The sequence below is a fragment of the Sminthopsis crassicaudata genome, chromosome 4 (genome assembly GCF_048593235.1).
Source record: "Sminthopsis crassicaudata isolate SCR6 chromosome 4, ASM4859323v1, whole genome shotgun sequence".
NCBI classification, from domain to species: Eukaryota; Metazoa; Chordata; class Mammalia; order Dasyuromorphia; family Dasyuridae; genus Sminthopsis; species Sminthopsis crassicaudata.
This window is the reverse complement of record NC_133620.1, coordinates 9,600,384-9,627,702: the sequence shown is the minus strand read 5'-3', so window position 1 is coordinate 9,627,702 and position 27,319 is coordinate 9,600,384. Positions and strand designations below refer to the sequence as shown.

The following is a 27,319-nucleotide window of genomic DNA, read 5'->3' as shown; positions in this document are numbered from 1 at the left end:
CCAAAATCCTCTTTCTGTGTGTCCACGACGGCCAAGCTTCTTTCCGATCCTCAGATTCTGTGATTTGTGATCGCTAAGATCTCTTCTGGGAACAATTCTATGGCTCCAGCTTCTTTGCCACTTGGGCAAGGTCCACAAACCTGACCCCATTCTCTTTCTCCGAGGCCATTTCCATTTCAAGCCTTTTGGGGCTTGAAATTTCTTCACTCTCCTTCCGTGTAACCTGAGGCTTTTCTAGTCTTTTGTGGATATTATGGTTTCTGTGGCAGATGGCACTTGAATCTTATTCTCTGCCCTGCTCCTTCCATCTGGCACCTCACATGCCTCCCACCTACACAGTAACCCCTCGCCTCAGGTCATGTTCATTAGCCGTTGCAAGGCTGGTCTTATGTATAAGTGCAGTAGTCGGCTGCCAGCTTGTAGGTGAACGAAGGACAAAAGAAGAAAGTGAGAGACAGAGACAGAGAGATAGACAGAGAGAGATAGAAAAAGAGAGAGACAGAGACAGAGACACAGAGAGAGAGAGAGACAGAGACAGAGAAGCAGAGACAGAAAGAGACAGAGACTGAGACAGAGAGAGACAGAGATAGAGAGACTGAGAGACAGAGACAGAGAGATAGACAGAGAGAGACAGAGACACAGAGAGACAGAGAGAGAGAGACAGAGAGAGAGACAGAGACAGAGAGAGAGAGAGAGACAGAGAGACTGAGAGACAGAGACAGAGAGATAGACAGAGAGAGAGACAGAGACACAGAGAGACACAGAGAGAGAGAGAGAGAGAGAGAGAGAGAGAGAGAGAGAGAGAGAGAGAGAGAGACAGAGAGAGAGAGAGAGAGACAGAGAGACAGAGACAGAGACAGAGACAGAGAAAGGAGGAAGAAAGGAAGGAAAAATAGAAAAAAGAAGGAAGGATAGAAAGAGGGATGGAAGAAGAAAGAAAGAAAAAGACAGAAAGGAAAAGGGAAGAAAAAAGGAAAAGAGAAGGAAGGAAGAAAAGAAAAAACCCTGTCTTCTTGTTGATACTTCAAATTGCATAGACAAAAGTAAAGCTGTTCCTTTTACATGAAAGCTAGGGCTTGTGATGAGGAGAATAGGGAAGCCACACAGCTCAGCAGGTCCTGCTGATGCCGACAATAATGGACCACATGGGGCTCCCTCTTACTCGCTGGTAAGGAAGAAGGTGTGCTCCAGAGCGGAGCAGAGTGTCTCCCTACACAGTGACCGAAATGCCCATTTGGAGGCGGGCAGGCCACCTATCTTTCCATCTATCAGGACAATTCCCTCCCTGAAGTCCCCTCCCCCTCTTCTCACCTCTTCAGACAGCCCACATTGCCAGGCCACATGATCAACAAGATGGAGGGTGAGATTTAACTTTAAAATTGGGAAATAACAGCATCTGGGTCCCAGGGTTGTGCTGAGGCTCAAACAAAATAACATTTATAAAGTGCTAGCACAGGGCCTGGCACATAGAAGGCACTTAATAAATGGGTGCTCTTTTCCCCTTCCTCCTGCCATGCAATTAGTATAAATGGGAACATTCAAAGACCCTCACTGCTTCAAAAGCATCCTTTTCCTTTGCACTTATGATGGGCGTCCCCAATGACCTCACTGCTGAAAGCATAGAGGGGCTATTTCTTTTGTAAAAGATTATAATACATGGGGACAGCTAGGTTGCACAGTGGATAGATGGTGCTCTATCCACCAGCCCTGAAGTCAGGAGGCATATATTATAATTTTTTTTTTTTTTTTTTTTTTTTTGCTGGGGCAATTGGGGTTAAGTGACTTGCCCAGGGTCACACAGCTAGGAAGCCTTAAGTGTCTGAGACCAGATTTGAACTCGGGTCCTCCTGACTTCAGGGTTAGTGCTCTAACCACTCTACTGTTGGAACCCGTCTTCCCAGAATCAGCCGGAGTCAGGATAATCAAAAGTCTTTATTCTTGGTCTTTGCAGTTGCAGTCAGGGAATTAGATCTAGCAATCTCCACATCTCCTTCCTCTCTCTCCACCGCCAGGAGAATGCCTCAATTTCCTCCTCCTCCTCCACCCAGTCATGTCACTTCCCCTCCTTTGTCATCCTTCAAACATGTTAATAGAGAATTGTCCAATTGGCAATGAGTCTCACGTGCTCCATTATCCAAGTGCATCTGCTCAGTTCTAGCCCTTTACACTGTACCACCTAGCCCCCCCCTATTTTCATATATCTTTTGCACTCTATAACCTTTTCTTTTGGAACATCCTTTGTTTGAAAGCATCTTGCAAATCAATCCCTGAATGGCTTCTGTCCTCTCCAAAACAGAATTCCTTTTTTAAATTATCCTAGTTCTGTTATATTTAACAAGCATCTCTCTTCCATCCCTCATTGGAGAAACAAATAAACTCTGTAACGATAGGTCTGGCCAAGCCAAAAAGAAAAAAGGAAATTTTCGACTTTGCTCCCATCCAAGCCCGTTGTGTCTCGTCCCACATCTGAGCCCGTCACCCATCAGGAGGTGCGTAGCTCACCTCAGGATGACTCTGAATCATACTTGGTCATTGCATCGATCATCTCTCTAACCTTCCCTAACCATTTGTCTTCCTAATATTAGTGTCACCATATAAACTGGTGTTATCATCTCGTTCTTCTTACTTTGCTCTCTATGAGCTTATAGAGGTCTCTAAATCCCTCTACAACTAGCTTTTTCGTGTTCAGCCATTGTCCAATCAATAGCCACTTCCCACCCCCTCAGTTTCTAGTTCTTTGACTCTACACAAAAAGAACTACTCTAGATCTCTGGATAGCAGCCATATCTTTGGGGTAGGAGCCCACAATGGCTTTCCCAGGTCAAAGCTGGCTGTCCGTATACTCATTTTCAGGAGCCCTCACTCCAAATTGCTTTCCAGGATGGCTGGACAGCTCCCTCCAGTTTCATCTTCTTAAATCCCTCTGCCACTTTATTTAGCTTCATATATAGATACAGACATGCAGGGAGATACTAGAAGCAGTCTGATGGTTCAGTGGTTGAGTGCTGGCCCTGGAGCAGAAAGACCTGAATTCAAATCTGTCCTCAGTCAGTTACCAGCTAGCTGTGTGGCCCCAAGGAAGTCATCTGACCTGCTTGTATTAATCTGTAATTAATCTGAGAAGGAACCACTTCAGCATCTTTGCCAAGAGAAACCCCGTGGGCAGTATAGTGCATGGGGTCACAAAGAGTTGGATGTGGCTGAATGAACAATGAGAGGTTTACTCGTCCAACGTGCTCATTTAGCAGATGGGGAAACCGAAGACCAGGGACATAAAATAATTTGCCAAGATCATTCAAGGAACACACGTCATTGGCAGAATCTGGTCACAAGAGCAGCCCAAAGCTAGTGCTTTTCCCACTCTTCCACACCTCTTACTGGACAATAAGATCACGGTCTCTCTCAGTAAGCAGATTGCTGTTCTAAAAAATCTGTGAGAAGATTGACTCACTGGATCTCTCTGCGGTTTCCCCTGCATTTACTCTCAGGATGTCTCTGCTGAGTTGGATCTCAGTCTGAGCTTTCTAAGAAATTATTTTCATCATCTACTTTTGGGGGAGGAGGGAGAAGAGGATAAAATTGCTTTTCATTTCCTGTTATTTTAGTCTCTGATGATTTACACATGAACTTGACTCCAATCTACTTGGCTGCCATCTCTATTCATTGTTTAAGATGTTTAAGCATAAGTCAGCTCAGGCTCTTTTGACTTTCTCATTGGGATAATCACTTTGCATCATTTATACAGCTCTATATAATGGCAATTTTTCTCCCACCTCCTTTTTTTCAGCTGACAACTTATTCAACAGGTGGAGCCTATAGTTATATGGATCATTGTCTTCTCATCTTTATCCTACTATCTCCCCTGGGGTCTTTTCTTCCCCCATGTTATTTAACATTCAGATCAGTGATCAAGGTGCAATTGGCAAATGTATATGATTTCTAGGAGACACAAAGCCAGAAGGAATAGTTGGATACAATGGATAACAAGGTCAGACTTCCCAGAAGTCTCATTAGACCAGAATACTGAGCTCATGTGAGCAGGCAAGAGTGCAGCTTCAAGAGTCCTTGAGAGGCAGCAAGAATCCTGGGCTTGGGCCGGATCACTGAATTCAAATCCCAGCTCTGCCATTACTACTTATATTAAGTGTGCCAGTCACTTAAACACATTGACTTTCTTCATCTGTAAATGGGTGAGGTTGAGCTGATGACTTTTAAAGTCTCTTCCCCCTCTGTAGCATGATTCAGTGGACTTATGATCTGTGAGTTTATCAGTGTGGCTAATCCCTCCACTGGTACAGATTGCAACCCATCATTGACTTCTCATCCACAGTGATTCTTATCTGTAGTTTTCCATCACTCATCTACAGTGGGCACATCTATTGGGCTAATGGTCATTTGGGGTATCTTTTTATATTTCATAGATGTCAAGAAAGCACCATAGCTACTTAATATAATTCAAATAAATATAATGTCCTTCAATGAGATTCAAAAATCTTATATAGTTACAGAATTGAAGCAGGAAGGCGTGACTAAAAAAATTAGTTCCATGACTCTCTGTAAGGACTCTTTAAGGACTTTAAGGACTGCAATCTAAGAGTCAACAGTGACTGACAATCAAAACATCCCATGTGAATGTAGGCTTTCTCAGCAAAAGAGTGATCTCCAAAACAAGAAAGGCAGCCGTCCCACTGACTTCTTTCCTGCTTGGACCACTCTTGGAGTCATGTGTTCGGTTCTGGGCACATCTGTAGAAAGAATAAGAGAGGGACATCCCCATCATATTATCTCATGGAATATTGAACAGATTGGTGGATTTGGAATGGGCCAGTTACTACTCTGTGACCTTGGCCAGTTCTTTAATCGCTTTGAGGTGCACCATAATGGAAGAAAATTGAAAAGTTAAGTTTGCCTAAAGAAAAACAAGCAGGGCAGTGAGAGAACTAAGTGTGGCATATGAAGGCCTGGATGGGAAAGGATCTTAGAAAGGAGAAAACCCGGGAAAGTTGGTGCTGGGGGGAGAGCAGCACAGGATTTCTGTCTTCAAGCATTTGAAGGGATGTCACGTAGCAAAAGCAAGAGATGGTTGTTTTTTTGTTTGGCTCCAGAAAGGCGAAAGAGATGGAAGATGTAGAGGAGAAAATTAAGCTCAGTGCAGGGAAATCTTTTCAATGGTTAAAGCTGCCCCAAAGTGGAATAGGTGCTAAAAGTAGTAGCCTTCAGGGCTTCGGGGTGAGTGACCATGTGTTGGCAATATTGCAGAGAAACACCTCTGAGGTCCTCTCTCCCTCTGAGACTCTATCATTCTTATGTGTGGATGACTTTGATCTCTACAGTTAACAGGCCAACTACATAACCAACTAGCTGTATTCTGTCTGTTAAAATATAGGCAGCTTCCTTTTGATGACACCATTCAATGTCCACCATATCTAAGGGCTTCTGACTCTGTCCATGGAGAAAGTATTCATGTGGTGGTGGTGTGCAGTTGTAAGTCATAAACTTTGAACTTCATAAGCTTCCCTTCTTGACCTGAAACCATATTTTTCCTCAAGATTTTTGCCATCTTTCCCCATGGCTCATTTCCATAATAAAACCACCAACTGTCAAAGATTATGTCGACTTTGGGCCAGTGGGCCAAGTTCTTTAAAGAATTATTATTTATTGAGCAGCCAGGTGGTGCAGTGGATAGAGCCCTGAAGTTGGGAAAACCTGAGTTCAAATCTGGTCTCAGATACTTAACATTTCCTAACTGTGTGACCTTGGGTGAGTCACTTAGCCCCAATTGCCTCAGGAGAAAAAAAAGAACTCTTATTTATCTTTCATGATAGACACAAGAAAAATGGCCAGAAGAGGACCTCACTCAGATTCTTACTAACTCTATGATTCTTTTTTCAAGCATTTAATAGTTCTGGAGAGAAGAAAATAAAATTCAGAGCTATTTTCCAAAAGAGCAGTTCACTGTCTCCTTTTTAAATAAACAAGTCCCTCTTTGAATAACAAAAATGTAACTCTATGATTCTAAACAGGGCTTTGACCATCTTTGGGCCTCAGTTTCCTCATCTGTAAATTGAAGAGGTTGGATTAGACAGTATCTGAGATCCCTTCCAGCTCACTAACTATGGCCCTGTGAGCCTAAAACTGTCTGGAAAGGTCAGAGAACATGCCTGCTGTAAGGTTACTTCATTTATAATTGGATAAAAGACTTTACGGTGAGAATATGAACAGTCAGATGTCCACACACAATCTAAAAATTAAGATTTTAATCAATCAACAAACATGTATCAAACATCTGCAATGTGCTGGGTGTTAGAGATACATAGAAAAGTTTTGTGTTTTTTTTAATTCTCTGCCCTCAAAGAGATTGCATTCAAATATATATATATATATTATTTATTCATATATATATATGAAACATGCAAAACACATACATAGTAGGTGGAAGATAACCATAGAGGAGAAGGCATAATAAGGTAGAGTTCTGAAAAAAATCCTCCTGCACAAGGCAGCATTTGTGGTCACATCCTGAAGAAAGGTTAAGAGAGAGAGATAGACAGGGGGATAATTTCCATGCATGAAAGATGGTGGAGGCAAAGACATAGGAATAGGAGATGGGAATATGATTATCCAACATGGCGGAATCATAAAATGCAAAAAGATGAGGAATTCAAACAAAAGGGAATATATTTCATTAACACCCTTTTCCTACTGTTCTGCTCCATTCACTGTATAAGTTGGAAGGGAACCAAATAAGAATAAAAATATTTCCTTTTTTCACACTTTTTTCTTGGGTTAGTATGGAGGGCAAGAAAACTACCCTCTGATGACCATCTTTCTGGTGTTAAATGAGCCTCTTGGAGTCCATGGACAACCAATCCTGTCTATTACCAAATTTGTCCTTTAAATAATCTCCATTTTGTTCAAAACAACCAAAGTTTGCTCTCTGCTGGCACAGCAGAGTACGAGGAAGCCCTCAGAGCGGCCTAACCATGAAGAAACTATGACTGATTCCCAGGCATATTTGCCACTGACTATTGCCACATGTTTGTGTGAATGGTATGTGTGCCCTCTATGCGAAAGATCCTTAATTTCATTGTGTGTGCTTTTGAATGGGCAGATCTGAGTTTCTTTGGGTTGATTTTTGAGATTCAGGGCCCTTCTCTCACCCAGGCTGGAAGTGCATCTATTCCTCACAGATTCAATCCCAATGTCGATCAGTACAGATCCTTTAAACTGCTCTATTTCAACCCGAGTCCATTTTCTATTGCTCTGGCAGCCTGAGGGTTCCCTGTTGTTGGTATACCCCACATTGGCCTGGAAATCCAGTTGGTTTAACCCCCTGCCAGAACTCCCAAGATCAAGTGGCCCAGCAGCCTCAGCGGCAGGGATCACAAGAGATTGCCACCACGTCCGGTAACAAATCCCAACTCACCAGACATGAGTCATTTAGTTTCTTTTGACCTTGAAGTTACCTAGAAAAAGTACCACATCATAAGATATCGTTCGCCCTTCCCAAAACAAAAAACAAAATAATGAAGTCAAGAAGCATGTTTGGAGAAGTAATTCCCAAGGGAAAAGGAACCTTTTACTTAGAAGTGATTCTGTGTTGTGCAACGTCTCGAGCAGTTACCATCTTATTGGAAGGGCATGGAAAGTCTGATCACGATTAGTATTTTTAGTGCACTTCTAAAGCACACACTTGAAATACTGAAATTACATTCATCTGGAAAAAAGCCAAGTATTTTTAAATATTCAAGCCTGCGCTGAAGATGAATTCATGATTCTTAGACCTGCTTTCTCCCCATTCCTTCTCAAAAAAGTGCTTGATTTTTTAGTGTGTATTTCTTTACTTAAATAGACAATGTGACATAATAGATAGAGTGCAAGACTTGACTCCAGGGAAACCTGAGTTCAAATCCACCTTTGACACTTAATGGATATATAGCCCTCGGTCTCTCAAACAAACTTCTGGGACTCTAAATCATAAATGGTTTGTGATCTGTGGTGGTGAAGGCATTTCCATGCTGGGAGTTCCTACCCTTACAGTCAAATATTTAGCAAATTTGCATATTTCTCTCCTAAGTCAGTGTTTTAGCCTAACCTTTGGTACATGTTTTCTGCACTCACAGTGAGTGAAAGTTTCCCATCTTTTTCAGGCTCTTCTCGGGGACCCAGCCCTCTGACAATGGGAGCTCAGGACACCCTCCCTGTGGCAGCAGCGTTCACGGAAACGGTCAATGCTTATTTCAAAGGAGCGGACCCCAGCAAGTAAGCTCCAAACTTACCTATCCTGACTAAGTCAGCTCTATTCGGGAGGATTGCATGGCCCCTGTTTTTTAACTTTGGATGTTTATATGGCATTCCTGACAGCCAGCTCCAAAAAAATCTTATTAGTCAAATAATAGGTGGCTTAGCTAGCAAAGGTGAGAGGATTTTAAAAAACGTTTTACTTTCTCCAGTTACATGTAAAAACATCTTTTGGTTATACTTATACATTTCTTTCTTTTGCATATTTCCTTATGGATCATGCTGGGAGAGAAAAATTAAAATAAAAGAGAAAAAACAGGAGAAAAAAAGACAGAAGAAAAAGTAAAAAAAAAAGTGAATATAGCATATGTTAATTTACAATCCTCATGGTTCTTTCTTTGGACGTGGATGGTGTTTTCTATTCAAAGTTTATGGTGATCAGAATGGATCACTGAACCATAGAGAAGAACCAAGTCTGTCATAGTTGATCATTGCCCAAACTTGCTATTGCTATGTACAGTATTTTCCTGGTTCTGCTCATTTCACTCGGCATAAATTCCTGTAAGTCTCCGCAGGTCTCTCTGAAATCCTCCTGCTGATTATTTCTTATAGAACAATAAAATTCCCTAACATTCATAGTCCATAACTTAGCCATTCTCCAACTGATGGGGACCCACTCAACTTTTAGTTCCTCACCACTACTAGAAGGGCTGCTATAAACATTTTTGCACATGTGTTTCCCCTTTTTTCTGATCTTTTTGGGATCCAGACCCAGTAGAGACAAAGCTGAATTAAAGGGCAGGCACAGTTTGGTAGCCCTTTGGGCATAGTTCCAAATTGCTCTCCAGCACAGTTAGATCATTTCACAACTCCACCAACAATGTATTAGTGTCCCAGTTTTACCTCATCCCCTCCAACATTTATCTTTATCTTTTCCTACTGTGTTAGTCAAAATGAGAGGTGTAAGATGGTACCTCCAAGTTGTTTTAATCTGCATTTCAAGGTCAGGGGATTTCATGATGAACAAAGACATTGCTTTTTTAATTTATTTTTTTTTTTGCTGAGGCAATTGGAGTTAAGTGACTTGCCCGAGGTCACACATTTAAAAAAATTTAATAGCATTTTATTTTCAAAACAAAAAATACTTTTGGTCTCTGTGATATGTCTTAGAGCTAGAAAGAATTATTGAGTCCAACAATGTTTTAATGTTTTACAAGTAAGGAAACTGAGACCCAGATAGGCTTCATGATTTGCCCATGGTCACACAAGCTAGTATGTGTCAGAGGGTAGCATTTGAACCCACATCTCCTGCCTTAGGGGCTATTACTCTACCCATTCCTCATATAACTCCAGTATATTGTCATGAGGAACTGGGAGTGGAGAAGCCACAAGTGACAGTAATGGAAGAAGGAGATCGATGTGGATGGTAGCTCTGCCTTCCAGAGTTCCATAGAACTCTCCCCCTATCATTGATAAGCTTACATCTGCAGAGCATCCTTCTTAAAAGGAAGGACTCCTTGATTCTGGCTGAAACATCTCCCCTGACAGCCATACCAGCTAGAAGCATTGCCCTCCCTGTTTGACAGATCCCTTGATGAGGTCCATGTTCTGTGCACGGTTAAACAAAGAACATAATCTTCATTGTCACATCTGTCTTCTAAGATTTTGATATCATTATTTCGAATGTCTAATCCAATTGGTTATCTGAATAAAGATAATAAAATAAATAAAATAAGAATCCTCTTAACCTCAATCCTCCATCCAGTCTACCTAAAAATCTCCAAGGCTCTCAAGAAGCCCAGGACACTTTGGGACAATTCCAATGGTTAGAAAGTTGGGGTGTTTATTTCTTGACATGCTCCTTTGCACCTTAGAAGCCTCATAAAGTCAAAGGATCATAAATAAAATAGCAATAACAGCAGTCAGCATTTGTATAGGCCTTATAGTTTGCAGAGCACAGCGCATTTGTTTATGAATTAATTTGGTTAAAGCATGAGCTCAAACTGAAAGGGAATTTAGGGGTTTTCCAGAAGGGCAAACGTTAAATGCCTTCCCATCATTCCCCAAGAAATCATGGCAAAGTCAAGATTCCAACCATCAAATGAGATGACATTTATAAAATAATCATGTAGTAGGTGCTTAATTAATATTTCTTCCCTTCTCCCCGCTTCGATATTCTCAAATTCAGTGTCCTTTCTACACATCATCCTACCTCTTTGTCCATCAGAATGATGACTTTGTGCAACTCTGACTCCTTTAAATCCATTTCGGTAGAAAATCAAGGCATCACCCTCCTGATCCCCATTGGTCTTCTGTGAGGATTACAAGAGACCAAGAGTGAAGAAACATCAATAAGTTTTGCCCTCAAGGGATAAGCAAAGCAACTCTAATCCTTCTCCCTGGTTTTCCCTTCAAATGCTTGAAGAGGGCAATTATGACCCCCCTGCCCCCACCCCAGCCCAAGTTATCTCCTCTCCAGGTCCAGTATCCCAGGTCTCTTAAGGAGCAAGGAAAGCATTAACAGTTAGGTTGCTAAAAATGCACCATTACCCAACCCAATGGGTCCCAAGGTGCTGCTTTCTCCCATGAATTTGTTTCCCTCATATCAGAAATGAGATATTGTGCCCAGCATCACAAATGTATTTGTTTTCAGAATAGTGTGGGTTTAATCTGCAATGCAATTAAAAATCCTAGCAGGAAAAATGCACTGCCAGGCGAGCCTAGGTTACAGCTGTGGACTTAATGACATCCTAGGCAGTGAATTTTCCTGGCACACAAGTGTGTGTGGAGGGAGGAAGGGATGCAGTTTGGGTTTTGTTTGTTCATCTCTGCTCCCTCCCTCCTCCATCCCCTCCCCCCCTCTCTCCTTCTCTCTCTCTCTGTCTCTCTCTGTCTCTCTCTGTCTCTCTCTCTGTCTCTCTCTCTCTCTCTCTCTCTCTCTCTCTCTCTCTCTCTCTCTCTGTCTTTGTTTCTCTCTGTCTCTCTCTGTCTCTGTCTCTGTCTCTGTCTCTCTCTGTCTCTCTCTGTGTGTCTCTGTCTCTCTCTCTGTCTCTCTCTATCTCTCTCTCTCTGTCTCTCTTTGTCTCTCTCTCTCTGTCTCTCTCTCTGTCTCTCTCTCTCTCTCTCTCTCTCTCTCTCTCTCTCTCTCTCTCTGTGTGTTTCTGTCTCTCTCTCTCTGTCTCTCTCTATCTCTCTCTCTGTCTCTCTCTGTGTGTTTCTGTCTCTCTCTCTGTCTCTGTCTCTCTCTCTCTCTGTCTCTCTTTGTCTCTCTCTCTCTGTCTCTCTCTCTGTCTCTCTCTCTGTCTCTCTCTCTCTGTCTCTCTCTGTCTCTTCTCTCTCTCTCTCTCTGTCTCTCTCTCTGTCTCTCTGTCTCTCTGTCTCTCTCTGTCTCTGTCTCTCTCTCTATCTCTCTGTCTCTCTCTCTGTCTCTCTCTCTCTGTCTCTCTCTGTCTCTTCTCTCTCTCTCTCTGTCTCTCTCTCTGTCTCTCTGTCTCTCTCTGTCTCTGTCTCTCTCTCTATCTCTCTGTCTCTCTCTCTGTCTCTGTCTCTCTGTCTCTCTCTATCTCTCTGTCTCTCTCTGTCTCTCTCTCTCTCATACACACACACACACACACACACACACACACACACACGAAAACATCATTCTCTTCATTTGCTTAGTGGAGAGTCTGAAATTTATTTGTGGAGTCTGTCTGTTTTGGGGCTGTTAGATAGTGCCATAGTATACAGGGTATTGGCCCCAGAATCAGAAAAGCTTATCTTCCTTAGTTCAAATCCAGCCTCAGACACTAGCTGTGTCATTCTGGGCAAGTCACTTATCTCCATTTGCCTCAGTTTCCTCATCTATAAAATGAGCTGGAGATGGAAATGGGAAGCCACTCCAATATCTCTCCAAGAAAGTCCCAAAGAATCTAAAATGACGGACAACTTCTCTTTTAGCCATGTTGTTTGTTTGAATTTTACTGATTATGTATAATTACGATTGAGGCCTCTATATACTTTTGGTAATTCTTGTTATGTGGCCCATCATTACATATTTTCTCTTTCTTCTGAAGCCTTGAGTGTCTAACGTCTGGCTTCAGTTTTAAGATTCCCCTGGGCACCCAGCATGAATGATGCCTTCAGTGTTGCAGCCTAATCTACACAGATTATCCATAAATGTCAAACCTCTATGTATAATATCTGTATTTGATCCCCAGCCTGAAAAGGTATTTGAGAAACAACATTTGCTTCTCAGCCTATTGACTTTGCTCTTTAATCTTCAAAGCTTCGTGGCTGTTTGAGACAGATAAATATACAGGTTTTGATAAAACGAAAAGCCGGCATCCTCCGACAGCTCCCACATTTGAACTGCCTGAAATAGCAACTGGCTTTGAGCTTCAGTTTCATCCATATCTTATATGGGGATATTCAACCTCTGCGAGCTCATTTGAAGTAAAAAAAAATTGTACCTGTCCAACTTGCAAAAAAGAAAACTTAGGTTTGATGTCAGGAAAAATTTCTTGATAAAAAGAGCTGTCCCCAAATCTAATGGGCTGCCTCGGGAGGCCGGGGGTTCTCCCTCGCTGGGAATCCACAAGCAAGGCTTGGGTAAGCATTTGGAAATCTCAAAATCACAGTATTTTCAATCTGATTAAGATGTTGATAAAATTGATAGACAAGGGTCCTTCATGGCCATTTCATCCAACTCATCACCAAAAAAATCATTCCCCTACTTTGCCATTACTGAAACTACATATAAGCTTGTCTATCTGTCTATACTAATGGCAGGAATGGCAAAGTCTATAGTAATGGCAGAAACAGCAAAGTAGACGAGTTTCTCATTTTCCTCAACCACTATGAAGCAACAAAGTACCCTTCTCCCTCCATTCAGCTCCCAGTTTTTTCCCCTCTAGTCAGCTCAGTTCCCAACAGCAAGCGCAGAGCCCAGATCATCAGGGAGCCGAGCTCTCTTCTCAGCTCTCCATTGGCCCGCTGCTCTATAAGCCATCTTCCCCGCTGGGCTGAGCAGACATTGTCTCTCTTCAAGAACCAGGGGGACAAGCTCTGTGATTTCTTTCATTCTCTTGTTTCTTTGGTCCTTTCTGGTTCTGTCCCCAGCCTGCGGCTTCAGAGGACAAAGTTACAAAACTGACTTTTCTTGTGTCAAGCAACTCTCTCTACTTAGGGTGAGAGAAACCAGCGTTCAGATTTCTGTCAGTCACATCTCAAATGTATCTACACCAAAAAGTTGGCGTTACCATGGTTTCCTGACTATGGACATCACATGTGCACACATACATAGACATATATAGACACGATAGAGACATATTACATAGCTGTGACACATCTATATTCAGACTTGATCAAAAGACGACTTAAGTTTTGCCAAATTCATTTGGATGGTTTATGGTAGTTGTTGGGAATTGACATATTTAGTCACTTTTTGCCTCCAGGAAGTCTTTTTCCTCTGAGGAGCTGCTTTCTCTGGTCCTCTCAGAACTGGTGTTTTCTCCCCAAGTACTTTTCTCCGAGTGGCTGTTTCTCAGAGACTGATTCAGGTGACATTTAACATTTATGTAACTTGGAACAAATCACTTCTCCATTAGCTACAAACTGTGAAGGGTGGGCTTAAAGCTTACAGGGATTCTCCTAATTCTCCTAGTCAGTAGTTAGCAAGTGGTCAATGGAGGATTTGAACCCAGATCCAGTGCCTTTACTCTTATACCATACTGCCCCTCATACGTGACTTGCAGCATAGTTCTAGCAGGAGGGATAAGGAATGATGGTAAAAGGCCGGGGCTGCTCACTAACTCAAGAAGAGCAGCCTTTCATTAGAGGCCTGATTACATTCATCTTCTGCACCAGAATCTTTCTGACATGATTCCCATCTAAACACCGTGGGTGAATTGCTCTGTAGCCCATCGCAGAGAGAAATCGACGGTCTCATGGGTCATGAGGAAGTGGCAGAAGGCTGGTCCCAAGGGAAAGTGACTTCAAACACAGCTGTTGTGATCCTTCCCTTCTTTCCTGACTGGATGTCCACACACATCAGCCAAACTTATTCTGAATCATTGCCCTTTTCAGCATCTGGACCAGCCTCCTTCTACTTCGGTGACCATGTTCTCAGTTGGATTCTTGGTGCTGAAAACAAAGAAAGAATTTACATAGTAGTGGAGGAGACTTTTGTGATATATAGATTTTTGTGTGTATATATACATATCTATATGTATATCATAAATGCCAGATATCATTGATGTTATTAACAGCACCATGCTGGGGACTAAAATCCAAGGTCTCCTTTTCGGTGGAGGCAGCTCTAATATAGCACCTGAATGTTCACCAAGAACTTCACCTACATTGTCTCAGTTGGGCCCCAAAACAACCGGCAGAAATCTCTACTAAATGTGTGGTCCCCGCATTTTACCATAGGGAAGCTGGGAGAAAATTAAAGTTACCTAATTGTAAGTTTAGTAAGTGTCAGAGGCAGCATCTGGACACACATCCCTCTAACTGCAGCACTCTAATCACTATGCCATGCTATCTCCTGTGCTTGCCATATGGCCCTGCACCAACCCTTTCTGCTCTACTATGTGGCCCTAGCTAAGTAACTTTACCCCGTTTGCCTCAGTTTTCCCATCTATAAAATAGCCCAGAGAAGGATATGACAAACCACTCCAGTATTTTTGCCAAGAAAACCCCAAATGAGGGTCATGAAGAGTCAGATGTAACTGGAAAATAATTTGCCAATTATTTTGAATTGTTCATTTAAAAAGCCTGTTTGGACCCTGGGCAGGCTGAGATGCATTTTGCTATAAGATGCCAGCTACACAAGGTCATGAAATCATCACAAAATAATTATTCTCTCAGTTCTCAAGAAAGCTGGGTTATCCTTTGTTTTGTTATTTTAATATATAGTTTGGATTCACTCCTATAAATGACGCTCTCACACAATAGTCAAAAGTAAAAGTAAAATTTAATCATAGAGTGCAAGGAATAGATTGCTTCCAATAACATACAATACAACAAATAACACAAAATATTAAAGAAAGGATTAATAATAAGGACAGTAGAAAAAGATAAAGAAAACATCACCCATTCAAGGAAGCACCAATTCTCTTACCATCGTGGCTGGGAACCCCATTTTAGCAGCCTTTGAGTCTCGAATAGGGAAAATTTCCCCGGCAGATCGTCCTCTCCGTGGGTGAGGTCCGAGGAGATTTAGGGCTTGCTAGCTTATATAGGACTTTAAACAAAGAAGGCATTTGGCTAACTGATTTAACAATAGAATTCTGCACATATAGCAGTTATGGGACTTAGGATGCAAGACAAGTCAATTCATCAAATGTTTACGTGAAAGGTTTATGAGTTGGCGCAAGGAAACAGATTGTTTTAGATCATATTTTGACAATGTTTTGCAGAAAGGGAGTAGCCATGTCTCTTCAAGCATAAACAGTTCCAGGAGGGCTAGTTGTTATCCATATCTGTTAGCTTGAGCCAGGTCACAAAGTTCACAGAGCAATTACATTCTCACTGGCCTATAGCTTAGTTCTTAGTCCTCATATTTTGGAGTCAACTTACTTTATAGAAAGAAGTCTCAATTCTTTATTCATCCTTCCATGCTGACTCCCTTTAGGGCAGGATAAGTACTCTAAATGTGTAAATATTAACTTGTGGAAGTGATCCCATGGGCTGTTTCCAGGCCAATCTTTCAGACAAAAACCAAGCAGGGAACTTTGAGACAGCCTCAACTGCTGCTGGTGAATTCTAAAAGACCTGAATTCAAATCCCATCCCTGACCCATTATGAGCCTGGGCAAAGTGTTCAACTTCTCAATGCCCCAAGAAACAATAAAAGACTAAATTGGGGTTCTCTTTCCATTAATGAAATTAAATAAATGGAAAGTCACTGGGAGAAAAAAATTTAAGTCATCAAAGAAAGAAAACAAAATGAGTATATTAGACTAAACTGGAAAGTCAACCTGCTCAGTCAATAAAATGGACATTTATTAAGTGCTTACTGCCTAGGAGATTCGAGAAGCACAAAATTAGGAAACCATCCCAAATGTTCGCCCCTAGATGTTTGTGTAAGGCCTGTGGTAGAACATTCCAGCCTTACTGGGCTGATCAGCCACGGTCGGACACATGGTAACTCAGCTCTAACAGTGATGTTATTTTGGTCCTTTTGGAGAACGAGGGACAGCAGCCAATCAGCTGCCTACTAAATAGGCATGAGACCCTTGCCACTTGCTGAGCATTGATAAACTGGAGACCGGCTTCTCCAAATTGAATTGAAATTCAAAGAAATGCCACCAGAAAGATGAAGGGCATTGAGGCCATGATACATGAGGAGCCACTGAAGGAGGACCTTTATCCTGGGACAGGACATGGCAGCTACCTCGAACAGGTCACTCTAAAGGTGCTGCCTCCGGAAGAAGGAGTTTCCCTCTCCCGGGAAGTCTAGAAAACCCTCCACTAGGTGCGTGACAGGCTGAATGACGCTGAGCCACCGTCGGGCCGGCTGCTTCCCGAGCCCCTTCCAGCTTGGAGAACCTTGGGACGGCGAGCTGGGGGAGAGACAGCCCGTCCACCCGGCCCCTCTGCTGCCCGGGGCTCCGCGCTCTAACCTGCCTTTCCTTCTCATTGTCCCCCCCCTTATGTTCCCCCCCCCAGGTGCATAGTAAAGATCACGGGGGAGATGGTGCTGTCGTTCCCCGCCGGCATCACCAGACACTTTGCCAACAATCCCTCCCCGGCCACCTTGACCTTCCGAGTGGTGAATTTCCACAGGTTAGAACACGTCCTGCCAAACCCCCAACTTCTCTGCTGGTAAATACTGTTTTCTACAGCTCTTCTGGAGTGGGGGTGGGTGGGAATGGGTAGCACTGGGGAGCTCCGCCGGGGGTCAGCTGTTGCTCAGAGTAGCAGCTGACACAAAGGCTTTCAGATCAGGGAGAAATACTAAGGTGTGTGTGTGTGTGTGTGTGTGTGTGTGTGTGTGTGTGTGTGTGTGTGTGTGTGTTTAAACAGCCTGCCTTCTCCTGGAGAACTAAAAAAATAAGTAAATAAAACACTAGAAACAAATGAATAAATACTCAATGGAAATTGTGTTTACCCAAAACCAGAAAAGTGACTCTTGGAAATGATGTTGCCTGGGATATTTTTTTTTTCCTGTACAGTTCAGATTCAAATCACAGATTTAGAGATGAAAAGGAGCGTAGAGTCATCTGGTGCAAAGCTTTCATTTTACAGAGGAGGAAACTGAGGCCCCAAAATGGCATTTCTAGAGCCCCAGGTAGTAAGGGGAAATGCTAAGATTAAAATGGATTGGGCAAGTCATTTACTAGCAACAACCGCAGCAACAAAAATGTAGTAAATACCAACTGTATCAAGGCAGGGGAATATAGCTATAAAACATGCCCCTGCCCCCTCCCATTCATCTTACAATCTGGTAAGGATACTAGAAATGCTTTATTTTGTTATTAAAATAAAAAAATTTGGGCATAGTTTGGGTATATATGAGGGGGAGCCAGAAAAGAATGGGTGTGGGGAGAAAGCAAAGACAGATTCAGAGACTGAAGGAGACAAAGACAGAGAGAGAGAGAGAGAGAGAGAGAGAGAGAGAGAGAGAGAGAGAGAGAGAGAGAGAGAGATACAAAGAGACAGAGAGAGACAGAGAGACAGAGAGAGAGAGACAGAGAGAGAGAGAGAGAGAGATACAAAGAGACAGAGAGAGACAGAGAGACAGAGAGAGACAGAGAGAGAGAGACAGAGAGAGAGAGAGAGAGAGAGAGAGAGAGAGAGAGAGAGAGAGAGAGAGAGGAGAGACAGAGAGAGAGAGAGACAGAGAGAGACAGAGACAGAGAGAGGGACAGAGAGAGACAGAGAGAGACAGAGAGACAGAGACAGAGAGAGACAGAGACAGAGAGAGAGACAGAGAGAGAAACAGAGAGACAGAGACAGAGAGAGGGACAGAGAGAGAGAGAGAGAGAGAGAGAGAGAGAGACAGAGAGAGAGAACATTTATTAAGTGATTACTTATCCAGGGGCAGAAACCTAAATTTCCAGGAAGACTGACCATAGAACGAGGGAAATGTGGATTCTAACCACTACTGCAGTGTGATCCAGGGCCAGCCTCTTACACTCTTGGTGTCCTAGTCCAGTGAATCAGACTCCAATAGAAACGGGGCCACTAAACCACAGAACACAAAGAGATCCGGGTGAGCCCACATTGGCTTAGAAAACCACAGGTATTAACAGTAGCTGTGTTCTGCAGTGTTTTTATTTATTTTGTTAAGCATTTCCCAATTACGGCTTAATCTGGTTCCTGGGGCACTGGAGTGCTTCTTGTCAATGGGCACAGGCTTTGCCACCTTAGTGCAACCCTCCCCTTGGGGCTATTATGTGACAGACCGAGTGCCAATTGGAATTGCTAGAAGGAGTCTCCTTATCTGAGACTTCTGCTCCTGTTCAAATCCCTAATAAGCAGAAAGTCAACTAGGGCAGGATTGCTGGGGCTTGTCCTAGGGCACCAAATTTCAAGAAAACTTGTAGTCTTTCAGCATCTAGTTCCATAGTTATATTCTCCCAAACTTGCCTGCTTCCCTTGTCTTGGCCTCTGAGGCTGGGATTCTCTGGCTTTTCTCTGTAAGATGAATGTTCCAAGGGTTTGTTCAATCACATGATCTTGTATCCCACAGGACTTCTTCACACACACACACACACACACACACACTCACACTTCTTACAAATGGGTGTTCCTTTCCCCAGGTGCCAGACTTATTTTAGAATTCTCTAATAATAATGACTTTAACGCAGACCTTTAAGGCATTTCCATTAAGTTGGCACCTCCTCAGCACAGGTTGTACCCCAATCCTTGCCCTGGGAAATGTTCTCCATGAGTTGGTAGGGCCCATCCATGAACTTGTGGGCCCCTCGGGGACCAGTCTCTTGGTATATTCTCAACACGCCTTCAAGGGGAAGACATGAAGTCCATCCATACATGAGTTCCTGCTAGATCAGTGGGATCTCAGAGGCCACATTCAGTGCGCAAAGCTTCCACAAGCCACAATATAAAAAACCGGAATAGGGTGGGATCCCAGACCCTTGGCGAGTTAGACCGAGAATCAGGATGCCCTGCCTCAGACCAATGTGAGGCTCAGTTTCCTCATCTCTAAAATGAGGCTGTTGCACTAACGTCTGTCCAGGTTCTAAATGAATGATCCTGTCATTCTGCACATCCCCTCCCAGGCTCCCTGGTCGTCAAACCTCAGACTAAGGACTTCCAGGGAAGAGGAATCCATCCGTTTCCAAGGCAGCCTTTCCTGCTTTTGGAGAACTCTAAATATCAGCAGATTGGTCATTTCTCTGAACAGAAGGTTCCCTCTGTACAAATGGCTAAGGAAAATGACCACTCAATAAGCTAATAATGTAAAAAGGAGGGAAAATAGAAGTATTTAATAGAGTAAGAAAAAGACTCTAATTGTCCATAACAATCAATCTGTAAAGATTCATTAGGCAGCTGTTCTAAGCACCGGGGATAAAGGAGGCCAAAGACAGCCCCTGACCTCAAGGTGCTGGTCATCTGGTGTAAACCTCAAATGCTTTAGAGATACTTGTGTGGAGATTAACCGTTTTCAAAACATTCTCAAATGTTTATTAAAACAGATCCCCTGAAAGCCTAGCCTTGACAACCTTGTTTTTGCATGCTTGGAACTATTATGTTTGAAAATAATAAAAATTGCATGCATATTCATTTATTTATTTGTGTGTGTGTGTGTATGTGTGTGTGTGTGTATATACACATATATATACATATATATGTACATATTTATGTATGTATATATACAGATATGTTGTCATGGATATTTTAGACTGGCCTGCCCTTAGCTAAAACTAAATTGTTTTACTGAGTATTTGATATATAGATGTGTTTATTGTTATTTTACTGTATGTGTGTATGTATATATATATATGGATTATCATACAATGCTTCTAGCAATAATAATAATGATGGTAATGATGGTACAGAATTCTATAGCACTAACAGTTGCAAAAAGCTTCACAATTCCATCTGTTTTGACATTTGATCATCCCACTAACTCTAGGAGGAAGGTGTTCATGTCATCCCCATTTAAAAATAAGGAGACTAAATTGCAGAGAAGTAAAGATTATGCAGCTAGTAAATGTACAAGGTAGAATTCGACCCCATTCTTCCTGATTCCCAGGGTGGTTCTCTACCCACTAAGCCATATTGCCTCTGCTTTTTGGGTACCTTCTTGATAGGGACACAAGTGTGCCACAATCTCATCCAGGCAGATGTTCAAACAGTCGTCATGTTCTAGGAAGAGACTGCTGACCATCATGGTCTCAGAGTTTTTCTTTCAAGGGTGATGAGCAACAGTGATCCTATGCACCTTATTTTCATCTTTTTTATTCATATTTTCTATTTTATTATTTATGTCTTTTTATCTTTCGTGTGTCTAAGGAAATAGTCAGGTGACTAAGTCCTGTTGTGCACCCCATATCTTTGTGACTCTGGACACATCTCCTGATGTCTTCATCTGGGAAATGAGGAGTTTGGACAAAATGGTTCCGAAATTCCCTTCCAGCTCTAAAACTGGTCTTCTAGAATGATCCTGGGGGCTAGATCAAGGGAGAAACTGAATGTGAGCTCCCCAGGGATTGTGCTGGGCTCTAGACATTCTTCTTCCCTCCTTCCCTCTAGACTGGCAAGTGAGATGACTCAACACTGTAGAATCCGGATGGACTGAGGAGGGTGACTGGTTACTATTTACCATATAGTAGCTATTTGTGGTGTAGTTACTACTGTTCTTTTCTTCTTTGAAGAACGTGGTGCAGTAGAGCCAGAAGGCTGGTCCCATCCTACTCATAATTTCAGTTCTTATTCCCCACCAGAACCTAACTCCTACTCCTGACCCTCATGAGTTCGGTGACTATCTCTGTGGTCTTTAGCTTTCGTGCTCCCATCATTTATGCGTGCTAACTTTGGAGTACTATAGAAACATCTGTTATTGCTATCATTATTATCATTATTATTATTATTATTATTTATTATTATTATTAAACTATAACAAAACTGTAAATTTGAAGAAACATTTTCCCAGAAGATCAGGGACAAAACAATGTTAACCGCAGAATTTAGCTTCTCCTGAACCACTTGGGTTCAGTTGGGATCACTCAGAGATTTAGTTTTAATTGCAACTGTTTCTTATTGTCTCAGTCAACTCCCGAAAACCTTTGTCAAATTAGTGGGTGATCCTTATGAGACAGGTCTTGTTATTCACCTCAGGATGGGTTTCTCTGGATGGATTGTGTGCATGGGGGAGGGGAAAGGGGGAGGGGGGAGGGGGAAATGGAGGGCGCTTTTATTCTGCTTCATTCAGAAACTCAGGCTTTTCTCCTTGGCACAGTGATGATGCACAATGTGATGCCAACACCAAGGAATTCTGGGTAAACATGCCAAATCTGATGACTCACCTAAAGAAAGTGTCTGAGCAAAAGCCGCAGGCGACGTATTATAACGTGGACATGCTCAAGTATCAGGTGAGAGCACCAGCCCTGGAGTCGGGAGGACCCTGGCTGTGTGACCCTGGGCAAGTCACTTAACCCCAAGTGCCTCAAAAAATATAAAAAATAAAAAAGTTGGTTCCCAGAACCAGCACAAGATCCCCAATGGGGTCCCAGCGGGCAGCTAAAGATCACACTTTTTGGCTCAACAGTAACTACTACTGCTCATGTCCCACTTTAATGTCTAAAAAAACAAAACAAAAGTTGATCCTCACAACTAAACAAAATTGTCTTCCAGTCTTGGGATGCGCAGATCCCTCCCAGGCAGATCCCTCCCGAGCAGATCCCTTCCTGGGCAGATCCCTCCTGGGCAGATCCCTCCCAAGCAGATCCCTCCTGAGCAGATCCCTCCTGAGCAGATCCCTCCTGGGCAGATCCCTCCTGAGCAGATCCCTCCTGAGCAGATTCCCTCCTGGGCAGATCCCTCCTGGGCAGATCCCTCCTGAGCAGATTCCCTCCTGGGCAGATCCCTCCTGAGCAGATCCCTCCTGAGCAGATTCCCTCCTGGGCAGATCTCTCCTGGGCAGATCCCTCCTGAGCAGATCCCTCCTGCCAGATCCCTCCTGCCAGATCCCTCCTGAGCAGATCCCTCCTGCCAGATCCCTCCTGAGCAGATCCCTCCTGCCAGATCCCTCCTGCCAGATCCCTCCTGGGCAGATCCCTCCTGAGCAGATTCCTTCCTGGGCAGATCCCTCCCAGGCAGATCCCTCCTGGGCAGATCCCTCCTGAGCAGATCCCTCCTGCCAGATCCCTCCTGGGCAGATCCCTCCAGGGCAGACCCTTGCCATTTGAAGATGGGGATGGGAGGTGTGAAGGAAACCCTCCCCCTTGTCCCTGATGGGTTTGTTTCTGGACCAGGTCTCTGCCCAGGGCATCCAGTCCACCCCGCTGAACTTGGCCGTGAACTGGAGGTGTGAGCCGGCCAGCACAGACCTGCGCATCGACTACAAGTACAACACGGACGCCATGACCACCCCGGTGGCCCTCAACAACGTCCAGTTCCTCGTCCCCATTGATGGCGGAGTCACCAAACTTCAAGCGGTGCTGCCCCCTGCTGTTTGGTAGGAAGCGCCGAGTCTTGTAGACCCTTGGTGCCCCCCTCCGTCCGCACCGAGCGTCCCCTGGGGGGCCGGAAGGTCTAGGTCACGGCCACCCAGAATGTGCCGGCAATCGGGCTCCCGTCCCCTGGGCGCTGGTCAAAAGCAGAAGTAACTAGAGCCTTCTTAAGATTCTCTCATCCATCTCTTGAATTAGCCGATGTCTTAGCCCGGACTTTCCATCTACCAGCGGGATGTGGGAGGGGGCGGGGGTCCCTCTGAGGAAGAGTCTGGGCCATTCCCCGACCAAGCAGACCCGCCTCTGCCATGTGCGGTCCGGGGGAGCCCTCGGGGCCCCCAAAATGCGCTAACACCTTTTAGCTTCAGAGCGTTGGCCATGCACTGGGTCAGGGTCATGTCTTCAGGGAGAACGCTTTTTTCCAATGGAATTATAGGCTAGTTTGTCTCTATTTTTTTTTTTTTTGGCAAAAGCCACAGGAAATAGTGCCTGGCAGAGCTGGTGCTAAATAAATGTTGATTGATTGACATCTGTCAGACTTCAAGTCAGGAGAATGTGCGTTGGGATTCTGTCAGCTTCTCTCTGACTCTGGGGATTTGTAATAAGGACACAAGCAGGAAAGCCCGAGGTACTGGCCCAGGGCTGGCTCCTGTTACCCAAGAACCGTGCTGGCTAATTTGTGGAAGGCTCAAGGGCAGATTGGACACCAGACAGTGGGTTTGTGATCCACAGCAGTGCTGGAAATCACCCAGAAAGGGAGGGAGTCAGCGCTGCCTTAGTGGGTAGGGAGCCCCTTCTGGATGATACCTGATTTTCACATTAAAGAAAAGGGGGCTCCGCGAGGTAGAGTGAGGGGCAGTGCAGTCCAGGTGAGGGCAAAGGAATGGAGAAGGGAGAGGGAGGCCCACGCGTGAGGAACAGAGACAAGGCCAGTCCGCTGGGCTCCAAGCTTCTGAAGAAATGTCCACTGAGGTGGCAAAGAAGGTGTACCGGGGGCCAGGTTTAAGGGGCTTTAGAATCTAAACAAAGGACTTGCTTTTTGTTCCCTAGAGGCAATAGAGGAGTCACATGTTCATCTAGGCTTAAAAAAAGGCTGTCAGTTATGAGTAGAATAAATGAGGAGAAAAGACATGCAAAGTCATTTATCAAGAGGCAATTGCAGTAAGTGATTTTCAGTAAGCTGATGAGGGCTAGAACTAAATTAGGGGCTATGAGATAGAAGGATGGGAGATATGATAGCAAGATCTACAACAAATGGGAGGAGAGACAGAAAGGGGGCAGAAATAATGGCAACTGACCCAAGATTGGCAATGGCTGGTGGCTTCTGTAAGAGAAAGAGGAACGTTTGGAAGAAGGGAGGTTTAGACTAAAAAACAATGAGTTCGGTGTTCAATGTGTCACATTTTAGATTTCTGAAAAATAGAGTACATCCCAATAGTTTCCTATCTTATTTTAAGGAATGCTGAACAGCAAAGAATACTGTGGAAGATCCCTGACATCTCTCAAAAATCGGAAAATGGAGGTAATTCATTGGTTTATTCGATAATATTAATAATGCATTTTAAAATAGTTAAGGTTTATGACATACTTTATATCCATCAATGCCTTTGTTCCTCACAGCTTTGGGAAGTAGGTGCTTTTTTCAGATCCATTTTACAAATAAAGAAACTGAGGCTCTGAGACTTTAAGGAACATGGTCAGAGTTGAATGGCAAGTCTGCATCTGAGGCGGTCACCAGTGAGACTCATGTCTGTGTCATCCCATAAATCTGACTCAAGGCAGGGATACCCAAGGGGCTTAGGGCTTTCCTTATTTTTCCTCAATTTAGTAGAGATGCCAATGACTTATATGAGCTGCCCACGCATTAAAGAGGTCTGACTTCAGAATTTGAGAATCCAAGTTAAATTCCACCTCCAATACTACCTGCAAGTCACTGGACTTCCTTGAGCCTCAGTTTCCCCATTTGTAAAATGAGGGGATTGGATTACTCAGCCTCTGGATCTATGATCCTATGCGTGACACCTCCTTGCGCCTCAGTTTCCTCATCTGTAAAATGGCCTCTGAGGTCCCTACTAGCTCCATGATCTCCTTTTCTGACCTATGATCCATATCTTCTCTGGCAATCATAGGGAGTTCCTTGCACAGATTTTTGGACACTCTCCCATACCTCTTTTTCTCCTCTTTCCTAAAAAAACCTGAAATAACCTTTTCTTTGAATAGTCAATTATTACACAAAGATATCTATCACCAGGTATAAAAAGTTCATACATTCTGGTTGTCTATATCAGCAAATAAAAAGTCCATCTTGCTTATACTTTGGCTTATTTCTTATAGGTTCCTCTCATCCCAGAGAACTCTTCTCTCATTCTCCATCTTCTCTCTCCCCTCCCCAAACCCATCCCCAATAAGAAACAATCTTCTATGCAGAAAAGAGCTCTTAAGCCAATGCGCATTTCTCCCATTGTTTGGACACCTGCATACTCCTGGATCATTTTAATATTTTTAATTTTCCCTCTGACTTAAATCTGCCACTGGTGAGAACAATAAATAAATAACCTGCTCTGAAATAGCCTGCATGCCCTCAATTCTGCTGTGTGACTCCAGTGCGTCATGCACGCCCTTATCTAGCGCCTAGAATTTTAATAATAATGCTGTTCATCATCGGTCTTATAATTGAAATCCACCATTTTCCCAATGAGTTTTAAGTGCCAAGTTCAACTTTAAGATTTATTATCTTGTCAGTGGAGTCATTACATGATTGCTTTCCTCTGCTAATAGATTGTTGTTTTTCTTTTGGAGGGGTGGGTTCTTTGCTGGCGAGATTCCAGTTATCTGAAGGCCCTAGCAAACCTTCTCCGTTGGTCGTGCAGTTCACCAGTGAGGGGAGCACCCTTTCTGGCTGTGACATCGAGCTCGTGGGAGCAGGGTACCGGTTTTCGCTCATTAAAAAAAGGTTCGCAGCAGGTAAGTGCAGAGGAGGCTCCAATCATTTTCTGGTTTTGAAGGCGCCGTATCTCTCCAGATTGTCCTTCGTTTCTATGATTTAATGGTCAAAGATGTGACTCTGGACCAGATAATCTGGCTTTGGATCTTACCTCCTATGTTTGCTACCTGAATAACCTTGGGCAAGGGATCATTTATCTTCCCAATGCCTCGGGTTCCTTCTGTGTGATGAGAGCATTGCAGTGGCTTGCTGCTCAGGGATATTTCTAGCTCTAGACCCCACATCTTATGCTGTTAGGGAGTCTATAAGCATTTATTAAGCACCTACTGTGTTCCAGGTCCTATGCTAAACACTGGAGATACAGAAAACAAAAATGCAATAGTTCCTGCCCCCAAGGAACTTGCCATTCTGCTGGAAGATGGACATTTCAATTCAATTTGACAAACATTTATCTAAATTCTATTATATGTCCATAGTTATCCTAGGCACTGGGTATACAAAGAAAGAGGGAAGGAATAAGCATTTATATTTATATTGAATGGCACTGGGCTAAGCACTTTTTTTAACAAATATCAGCTCTTTTAATCCTCACAACAAACCTTGTAAGAGAGATGTTATTATTGTCTGTCTTTTACAGATGAGGAAACTGAGGTATATGGAGGCTAAGTGATTTATTTTCCCAGAGTCACATAGTAAGTGTTTGAGATTAGATTTGAATTCAGTTCCAAATCCAGAACTCTGCATTATAGTGCCAACTGAAAGCCTCTTTGAAACAGTCCCGATTTTCAAGGTTCTTCTATTCTAATGAGAACTGGGTTCAGAGAAGAGAACATATACATCTGTATATATAGCATATATAAAATGTGAATAATAAAAATGGAAGGTAGTTGGGGAAAGTTTATTTCCTTTATAACCATCTCTCAGAAAATCCTGAATGATCTCTAGTTTCCTTATTTCAAGAAAGCTCAAAAAAAAAGTCTGGAGCATTCAAGAGAAGGACAAGAGTTTGGGGCATTCTTGCTCCATCTGAAGTCCTGTAAGTGGGGCTCAATCAGACCTGGCATCCTTGGGAGCCGCAGACCAGAGTTGACCAACAGCCAGTTCTGATCCTCCAAGGTCATTGACAATATAAAAACTTTCTGTTTATCCAGGACTTCTCAACCTCCATGATTCTTTCCAATTTATCCTAGATATAGATAGATAGATAGATAGATAGATAGATAGATAGATAGATAGATAGATAGATAGGTAGATAGATAGATAGAGAGAGAGAGAGAGAGATAGAGAGAGAGCTAAATAGATAGAGATAGATAGATAGATAGATAGATAGATAGATAGATAGATAGATAGTGTTTGTGTTTGCTTATCTGTACCTTATCTCCCCCATTAAACTGTGAGTTCTTTGAGAAAAAGCACCATTCACGGAGTATTTGTTTTTTGGTTTTGCCTTTTTTTTATATCCTCAACATTTACCACATTTCCCAGCATGGAGTAGGTGCTTAATAAATGCT

At 43.2% G+C, this 27,319-nt stretch overlaps 1 protein-coding gene across 5 annotated transcripts in view; it reads left to right on the top strand.

The window, feature by feature from the left end:
- The window catches only part of SGIP1 (SH3GL interacting endocytic adaptor 1), a 280,603-nt gene that overhangs the window by 242,874 nt on the left and 10,410 nt on the right, over nt 1-27,319 (top strand). For all 5 annotated transcript variants that reach the window (XM_074265714.1, XM_074265713.1, XM_074265712.1 and 2 more), the window contains 6 exons: nt 8,151-8,262; nt 16,893-17,048; nt 21,652-21,784; nt 22,667-22,869; nt 24,322-24,386; nt 25,664-25,828. In XM_074265714.1, the coding sequence (XP_074121815.1) occupies nt 8,151-8,262; nt 16,893-17,048; nt 21,652-21,784; nt 22,667-22,869; nt 24,322-24,386; nt 25,664-25,828 (834 nt within the window). The remainder of the gene's footprint in view (nt 1-8,150; nt 8,263-16,892; nt 17,049-21,651; nt 21,785-22,666; nt 22,870-24,321; nt 24,387-25,663; nt 25,829-27,319) is intronic.